Source organism: Thamnophis sirtalis, unplaced genomic scaffold, assembly GCF_051295495.1.
Source record: "Thamnophis sirtalis isolate CommonGarterSnake01/CBP01778 unplaced genomic scaffold, rThaSir2_p1.2 scaffold_15, whole genome shotgun sequence".
NCBI lineage: Eukaryota > Metazoa > Chordata > Lepidosauria > Squamata > Natricidae > Thamnophis > Thamnophis sirtalis.
Genome location: NW_028261395.1, coordinates 34,557,276 through 34,567,119, shown reverse-complemented (window position 1 = coordinate 34,567,119; position 9,844 = coordinate 34,557,276). Strand labels below are relative to the sequence as shown.

General features: G+C 42.1%; 1 protein-coding gene across 1 annotated transcript in view; it reads left to right on the top strand.

Moving 5' to 3' along the window:
* Positions 1-9,844, top strand: part of LOC106545335 (cadherin-23) — a 453,671-nt gene that overhangs the window by 413,309 nt on the left and 30,518 nt on the right. Inside the window, exons 27-28 of the mRNA XM_087702429.1 lie at positions 5,532-5,592; positions 7,818-7,966. Of these exons, the coding sequence (XP_087558555.1) occupies positions 5,532-5,592; positions 7,818-7,966 (210 nt within the window). The remainder of the gene's footprint in view (positions 1-5,531; positions 5,593-7,817; positions 7,967-9,844) is intronic.

Genomic DNA, 9,844 nt, shown 5'->3' with positions numbered 1-9,844 from the left:
TGGCACTGAAAAAATGACTTATATGACGGTTTTTCACACTTACAGCCGTTACATACCCCACAGTCATTCGATTAATACCAAAATATCCAATATAGGTAGTCTTCACAGCATGCCCTAGGGGAATGTTTATCCATTTGGCGACTTTTAGCAGTGTGGACTTCAACTCCCAGAATTCCCTACCCGCATGAGAAATATTGCCTGAGAAGGGCAGCTGGTCAGTGGAGGAAGCAGACCAGGCCACCTTAATTGCAATTGCTTTCAGAGTTCACCATGGCATATTTTGTTGCTTCGTGCTTCACACACGCTCATCTGGGCCGCGGCCAGGAAGAGGAGCTGCCCAGGAGGCATGCGCGCACTGGAAATAAACTTCTGGTTTTAACATGTGCATGTGCACTGACCAGGAAGTCTTCTGATTACTGCTACACATTCACATGCACCGATCACCCGGCCGGCGTGCATGCTCACGCCGGAAAATGGAAGATCAGCTCTTCCGGTTTCCGGCACTGCCGCATGCACAAAGGCCAGCTGATCGTTGCGTGCAAATGCACGCCAGAAACCCAGAAGAGGAACGGGTGGCGCTGCACATGCCAAGTGACATGTCTCTGTGTGTCACTTCGGGCCCGTGTGCCATACGCTTTAGCCACACTAATGACTGCTGGACATATTAGTGATATTAAAGATTAGGCTTGTTTATATCTGGAATAGGCAATCTATTGCCCCCTAATGTTCTGGACCACAGCCCACAGCCACCAGTTGACTTGAATTGATGAGTAATAAAATCTGAAACATCTGGAAGAATACCAGATTGCCCACCATAGCTTACATGGGGGGGGGGAGGAATATTATTGCATGAATATTCCTTAGAAGTTATAATTTCAGTTTTCAAGATGTGATCTTTGCCAGTGTTTTACAGATAGATGATAGATAGGTAGATAGGTAGATAGATAGATAGATAGATAGATAGATAGATAGATAGATAGATAGATAGATAGATAGACAGACAGACAGACAGACAGACAGACAGACAGACAGACAGACAGACAGACAGACAGACAGACATTGAATTTTCAAGATTTTCTCAAGTAGTTAAAATATTCTGTTATTCCACCTTTTTGTTTTTTTCCCCAAAGGGCATTGCTTGTTCACATGTTTTATTTATATTTTCCCTAATTTTGAACATTTGCAAAACGCTTTTAACAAATGCATCTGTTCTCACCAAGGGAATTTAGGAAGATGATTGCAATAAGCCATAGGAACACCAGGTGGCGGAATTGGGTTGTATTTCCACAAAGATCTGTAAAATATTCTATTGTACACACTGTCACTGAACTGAAGGAACAACAATGCATTGTCCTACCTCAGATTGTGAAACAAACAACCACTGGTGTGGGTGATACCTGAGTGTTAATAGCAAATTAAGTCACTTAATTTACTTAAAAACCCAGTAATTCCTGAACTTGGAATCTTGATCTCTGTCATTCTGGTTTGTTCATTTTTTGTGTTAGCCTTAATCGCTACTCACAGCCTCCTCAAAAGATACGTCAACCATGGGTGGTGTAAAAGGAAAAGCTGCTAGATTTCTTCACGTCCTACAGTAATTCAAATGCTGTGATGAAATCTCCACCAGCCAGAAGTAGTACAGTTATTTTTCTATTCGGCATAGTGCACTTTGTAATGTTTGGTGTGAAGTTTTGACAGAGGAGATTCTCCTACACAGAGGAGGTTCAGATCCTGAATAAGTTCCCCTTTGAATATTACATGAAACTTGGCAGCGAAATACAGAAGTGATTGTGCATTCATCTCGTGCTTCCTCTGTAACCTCCAAAGCTTTCAGTGACAGAGTTCTTCTTTCGAGATATGCTTCCCTTTATCTGCACTCTAATGTGAATTCAGTGGTTTTTGCAAATCCTACTTGGGAAATACTGCTCTGAAGCATTCATGAGGAACATCTGTAAAAGTGGTGGAATTCTAGTTTTCCCACCCTCTAGTGCAATTTTCCTAACTCTTAAATACGGTCATGTGTGTTTTTTATTCTTCGTGTTTAGTAGTTGATGATATATAATAGAGATTGTGTTGATATGTAGATTATACTACCCATCTGAAATGGAGGGGGGAACACTGAAATACATCTCTCTCTCTCTACCTCATGGGTGTCAAACGTGTGGTGTCATGACTTTGGAGAGGTGAGATACTCATATTTTGATATTGGAGAAGACTCCTTAGAAAACCGCAGCCCAGATTCACTTTGGCAATGGGCAGCATATAAATTTAATAAAGAAATAAAAACTAATGGATAGAATAGAATATGATGGGATGGGATAGGATAGGATAGGTTAGGATAGGATCGGATAGGATAGGATAGGATAGGATAACCTTGGAGGTTTTCTAGACCAACCCCCTGCTTAGGCAGGAAACATTGAACAAATCAACTCAGAGTTGATAAATGAAATATGAGTAAAACAAACTCAGACACACGTAAAATAACAAAAAACACCTATTAAACCGGTTTCATTATTAAAAAGAGCATCATGCAGCATATTAATCACACAGAACAAAAACTGCAATTATGCAGAAGTATAACATAAGCAAAAGGGAAAGAAAAAGCCGTGACAACAATAGAGAAACAATATGCACTGGTAGTTGGGCTTCAAATAGTGTGCTAAAACATTATTCTGCTTTTAATAGTAGTTTTGAACAGAGCTCCATTTAAATCTCATCAAAAAATGCCTATGCAGGAAAGTTCCAGGTTGCATGAATAGAGTAGAGTAGAGTAGAGTAGAGTAGAGTAGAGTAGAGTAGAGTAGAGTAGAGTAGAGTAGAGTAGAGTAGAATTCTTTATTGGCCAAGTGTGGTTGGACACACAAGGAATTTGTCTTTGGTGCATTTGCTCTCAGTGTACATAAAGAAAAATAAAATAGAATACATTTATCAAGAATCATAAGATACAACACTTAGTGATAGTCATAGGTTACTAATAAGCAATCAAATCATACTAGGAAACAAACAAAATATAAATTGTAAAGATACAAGCAACATAGTTATAGTCATAAGTGGGAGGAAGTAGATATTAGGAAGGATGAGAAGAATAAAAGTAATATAGTCTTAGTATAGTTTGACAGTGTTGTGAGAATTAGTTGTTTACCAGAGTGATGGCATTCGGGGAAAAACTGTCCTTGTGTCTAGTTGTTCTGGTGTGCAGTGGTTTTGGTCTTCACTCTGAAAGTAACTTTGAAGAAAAGTAGTTTTGCAGCCTCCAAAAAGTATGGAAAAGTCCTGTTCTCACATAAAATTTTGGAGGCTCCAGGGCAGTGGTGGGTTGCAGGTGGTATGCCCAGGTATGGGTGTACTGGAACCTGCCCGGAGCACCGGATACCGTTCCGGTCCAGTGCTCCAGAGGGCCCACACACCCGCCCTCGTTTCTTACTGTATGTGCACAACGCGTACAGCGCCTGCATGATACTCCGCTGAACAGCTGGAGCATCGCAGAGGCTCGCAGAAGCACCAAGATGCATGCGCTCTGCGTGCTTGTGCACGCGCACTGCACACATCCACATAGACGCCAGCAACCCACCACTGCTCCAGGGGATATGTAAGAGCACACCAGTGGTGGGTTTCAAAAATTGTTCGAACCTACTCTGTGGGTGTGACCCCCTTTGTGGGAGTGGCTTGCCGCCCATGTGACCAGATGGGAGTGGCTTGCTGCCCATGTGACCGGATATGAAGATGCCGACGACACTTGTCAGAACCACCTTAAATTACCTCACACACAGCACTGGCATGCATAAGAATATGATGTAAACTTGTTTTTTAAAAGGCATCTTTGGTTTGCGTTAAAACAACTTCAACACACGCAATGTTCTGATTGCACCACAAACGCAGCAGTCATCCTTACCTTTCACAGAGGCACTGAGTTTTATAAATATGAGCATGATAGTGTAGAATAATCATATCCAAGGACCAGTGGTGGGTTTCAAAAAAATTTGGAACCTCTTCTGTAGGTGTGGCCTGCTTTCCGGGTCCACTGGTGGAACCTCTTCTAACCGGTTCGGTAGATTTGACGAACTGGTTCTACCGAATAGGTGCGAACTGGTAGGAACCCACCTCTGGAGCACACACTCTCTTCTGTGACTTCCGGGTGGTCCAAGGGGTCATGTGAAAGTACACATGTTCTCATGGGACCTCTGCAGCTTCAGAAAATCAAGCAAGTATGGGGCATGCAAATATTGAAAATGACATGGCATGTCACCTGTGACTGGTATTATCATAGGTGCACCATCGCCAATCTATATGGTTGCTAGGAGCTAAAATCATGTACATACACACACAGAGACACACACACGCACACACCTTTTAATGACCACATCATCCCTTGCATCGGGGTGCAGTCAGGGCAATTGAATGTAGCACAGCATTTACTGGCCGGATGTCCTTCCTGTTGCCAATGCACAGTCGATATTTACTCATTGTGCCCAGAGAGAAATATCTGCTGCTTCCTTGGATCGAACTCACAGCCTCCTACTTGTGAGGCAAGAGCTCCCGCTCCAGGCCACTGTACCACTCCTATCACACCTTTCTTTTTCTAAGGTAAGAGAGACTGAGAAACCAGGTGGGGAAATCTAGGGGACCCAAGTCAAAATTGCAGCTGGTGGCTCCTCAGCCTTCACTTGATACAAACCAACTATGCAACTATCACCTCAATAACATGTCATGAACTTTTTAATATTTGGTCTAGTGCAGGAGGGTCAAACTCACGTTGTCATGGCAACATCACGTGATGTATCTGGGCTCCCCCCCCCTTTGTTAAACAGGATGTGGGTGTGGCCAGTGCATGACACCTCTGGCCCACGGGCTGGGGAATTCTGGGAGTTGAAGTCCACCAGCCTTAAAGTTGCCAAGGTTGGAGTCCCCTGGTCTAGTGGTTAAAGTGCTGGCCTAGCAACCAGGAGATTGTGACTTGGGACCAATCACTTTCTCTCAGCCCAACCCACTTCATAGGGTTGTCGTTGTGAGAAAATCAAAGGAGGAAAGAGTATTCGGTATGTTCACCATCTTGAGTTATTTATCAAAATAATAAAGGCAGGATATTAATAAAATAAAATAAATAAATAATTTAATTTATGCATGCTAAGCATAAACATAGCAAGTGTCTACTGCAGACCTAATGTATTCATATTTAATAATGCCCTAAAAATAATATTTTCCATTTTGGGACCGATTCGTCTCTACCTCTTTCCACTGTAGTTATTTTACAGAATGCGGAATAATAAAATATTTTTCCTGTGATGATAATATTTTGTCCATTTTCCTAACAGTCGTGCGGAACTCACCTTTTGATTTTCCCCCTTGTCTTTACAGTTTTAATTAAGTCTTAAAACAGGTTTATGTTTTATCAAATGTAAGCTGCCCTGGGGCTAGAATGACAAGGGGAGGAGACCAGCATTATAAATAAATAAACACATTGAAGTAGCTGGCATTTGATTCAACATGAAAACAGCTGCATTATTATTGTTTTTCTTGTTCATTTCTAACAGGTGAAAGCCATGGATGCAGATGAAGGTGTGAATGGCCGCGTGTGGTACAGAATTGTCAGAGGTAAATAGATATTTAGGATATCTATATTTTGTGTTGTTGATGATGTTAATTGCAAAGACATGTTTGATCCATCATGACCCCATGGACAACGTTCCTCCAGGCCTTCCTGTCCTCCATCATCCTCTGGAGTCCATTTAAGCTCACACCGACTGCTTCAGTGACTCCATCCAGCCACCTCATTCTCTGTCGTCCCCTTCTTCTTTTGCCCTCCAACGTTCCCAGCATGAGGCTCTTCTCCAGTGAGTCCTTCCTTCCTTCCTCATTAGGTGGCCAAAATATTTGAGTTTCCTCTTCAGGATCTGGCCTTCTAAAGAGAAGTCAGGGTTGATCTCCTCTAGGACTGACTGGTTTGATTGCCATGCAGTCCAAGGGACTCTCAAGAGTCTTCTCCAGCACCATAGTTCAAAGACTTCAATTCTTTAGCTCTCAGACTTCCTTATGGTCCCACTTTCACAGCCATACATTGCAACTGGGAAACTATAGCCTTAGCAGGGTGATGTCTCCTGCTTTTTTGTATGCTGTCTAGAAAAATTGCCATAGCTTTCCTCCCCAGGAGCAAGCGTCTTTTAATTTTTTGGCTGCAGTCCCCATTTGCAGTGAGCCCAGGAAAATAAAATCTGTCACTACCTCCATTTTTTCCACATCTATTTGCCAGGAATTGAGAGGGCCAGATGCCATGATCTTAGTTTTCTTAATGTTGAGTTCCAAGCCTATTTTTGCACTATATATTTTGGAAGGACTCTTATATATCCTTTGAGACCATACTGACGCCCATGCAGCCTAACTCCAGTTTCCTTGTTCATATAGCTGTACTATTTCCATCCAGACTTAAATTATCGAAATAAACAATCTCAGTGGATTCCACTTCTAATATATTTAACTTACTGTTTAATGAAATTGCAATAAACTTCCCTTTTAAAAACCTGACAGTTCATGTTTTATGATCTTTAAGATAGAGGTATATGGGTAGTCTCGCAAATTATAACCATTTGTTCAGTAACTGTTTTAAATTACATTGGTGCCCAACGAAGGAACAAAGCAATCACACTTAATGGCCACTTTGCTCAACAACTGAACAATTCAACAATTCAACAATTGTGAACGTAGCTCAGGGATTATGTGCACTGCAAAAAAGCTGCTATCGTTATATCTATTTTTCTTAGCATAATACTCTGAGATCATGATCCTCAGAATGTTCCTTTCCAAGTGCATTCAGCTGCTGCAAATCATTAAGAATAACCAAAGGGTTGCAATAACCAGTAAAAATTGGGGGAAGTGTGGTAGACATCTTGTGAGCTCAGGATCACAGTGCAATTAATTGTAAACTGGAGGAGAAGAAAATGATTTTGTGGTAGCTCTTTAAAGCAGAAACACCTTTTTTCCAGGATCATGGAAAAGGAAGCCAGAAGAAAGTTGGGTTACTTTAATGCAGTGTTTCTTAATCTTGGCAACTTTAAAACCTGTGGACTTCAACTTCCAGAATTCCCCAGCCAACCAGTTCTCAGGTCTTAAAGTTGCTAAGGTTGAGAAACGCTGCTTTAATGTATGGCATAGAGGTGCTGTCCTTGGGCAACTTCTAAATGCCCTACCAAAGACATTTTGTGATATTATAAGATGTCTCTCTGTCTCTCTCTCTCTGTCTCTCTGTCTCTCTCTCCCACCCGCTCTACCTACTTACCTACTGTATTTCTCTCTCTCTCTATTTCTTTCTTTCTCTCTCTCTCCCTCCCTCCCTCCCTACCTACCTACACACACAGTCCCTATCTACCTACTATTTCTCTCTCTCTCTCTCCCTCTCCCTCCCTCTCTCTCTCTCTCTCTTTCTTTCCCTGTCTGTCTCTCTGTTTCTGTCTCTTTCTTCACCTGACCTAAGATGTGGAAGTTTTAGGGGGAAAAGGTGGGGCATTGCTTTTTGAGGAATTCTGGGAGTCCATCCAACCGTACAATGAGCAAACTGGGGAAACGTTTCTCTACTTCAGGGGTGTCAGACTCGTGGGCCATGGGCCGCATGCATCACATGCTGGGCTCACTCCCGCCCCTAAAAGCGAAGGGAAAAAGTCCCAATACATCACCTGACGCTGGCATGACAATGCAAGTTTGACACCCCTGCTCTACTATCTCTGTCTCTTATATGTCTTGAGGTTGAACTGGATGGGGTAGTAAATTTTCCACTGTGATGTCACCCTGATGTGCATTATTTGGTAGTTTTTCTTTCTTATCAACAGGAAACAATTTCAACAATTTCAGGATCAATCCCAGCAATGGGCTGGTCATGCGGGGTACACGACCCCTGGATAGAGAACAAAATTCATCCCATGTTCTTGAAGTGGAGGCTTACAACAGTGAGCAAGGACCAATGAGAAGTTCTGTCAGGGTAAAGTCTTTTCTCAAAATGCTAGAAATAAGTTATCCTTTTCCGGCTGTGGCCCCTTTGAATTAATGCCATCAATAATGTTCACCTAATGGTATCATGAATTGAATGTTGTCTAGAGCAGAGATGTCAAACTCACAGCGTCATTTTGTCATCACATGACGTATCGTGACTTCCCCCACTTGCTAAAATGCGGGTGGGAGTGACCAGCGTGTGATGCATCCACTGCGGGCCGCGAGTTTGACACCCCTGGTCTATGAATATTTTGTTATTGTTTTATATTCTATATTTCCTTTCTATGTTGCACAGTGTGCTTTCTAGGTATCCATGGTGTTAACATACAAGCATACAAACATCATCATCGTCATTATGATCATATATGTGTGTGTGTGTGTGTGTGTGTGTGTATGCATGCATGCATGCATGTCACAACCCCTGGTATGCCCAAATATGGGAGGAAGCATACTGCTTCTTTCTCTGTCTATCAGCTCATCACAAGAGACCATCCAGACAGAAAGCCATTATTTTTACTGTTGCCTGTGTTACATTTGTGTTGCATTTGTGCCAGGGGTGGGTTTCTTGCCCCGTTCCAACCGGTTCAGCTGCTCCTGGAGGATCGCGCAGGCGCTGTATGCGTCCTGCGCATGCGTGGAAGCACAGAATTCGTCAAAACCGGGTAAGGAGCGCGGGCCGGTGGGCAGGCCCTTCGCCATTCCCGGAAGTTACTTACTTCCGGGTTCGCCGACCAACCGGTTTGCGGGGACCGCCGCGAACCGGTTGAAACCCACCCCTGATTTGTGCTGATAAATAAATAAAGGGAGACTAGTCTCCCTTTATTTATTTATCAGCACAAAGGCAACATATATATAAATAAACAAATATGCGGTAATACATAAACAAATATGTGATAATATCAATCATATTCTAATATATTATCTTCCCTTGTAATATTGATTATATAACCGTTTCTTTCTCCTATAAACCATATTTCATTTAATTCCATTACTCTAACCTCAATATCTATCATTTAACCATTTATAGAATAGTTCCCGTGTTATGAAATAGTCCAAACCTCCTTTTCCTTTAATTTTTAGGGTTAACGTATCCATCTCTGCACATTCCAGAATTTTTTTGATTATAATATCATCTTGCAGGAATTTCTGGGTTTTTCCATCATTATGCATATGCGATCCTATGTGCTGTTAGGATATGTAGAACCAAATATGTATTGCCCTTATTATAATTTCCTGGAAGCATGCCCAACAAAAATGTCTCAGGTTTCAGATCTATTTGTTGTCTCATCTTATTTTCCAGCCATGGATATATTTTCTTCCAGTATTTTTTGGCTTTGGGGCCTGTCCACCACATGACACCCCTGGCCTAGAGGAATTGCATTCCAACTGGTGTTGAGAATGAAAATGAATGAAAACGCCATTCTCAACACCATGGTTTTTGCTTATAATAGAGAATTCTGCAGACTGCTATATCAGATTTACTCGTAGTTTAGTAACAATGCATGCAATACATGAAATCTTCCATAGTGGATATTATTGAAGGAAATTATTAAATTTCACACATACGGCTAATCTTCTCAGGTAGCTGCGGTGAGTTGAGCAGGCAAGTGCAGCAATCAACTGGCCTGCGTGGGTGGGGAACAAAGTCAAAGAGTGAGATAAATAGGCCGGGGCAGGTGGGCAGACCCAGCCAGTGGTCAGAACTACCGGTTTGCCTGAACTGGTCTGACCAGGCAGCAATCCATGTCTGCTTATCACTCTTTTTCACACTTATGACCGTTGCAACATCCCCATGGTCATATGATCATAATTCAGACATTTTGCAATTGGCATGGATTTACAACAGTTGCAGTGTCCTAAAGTCATG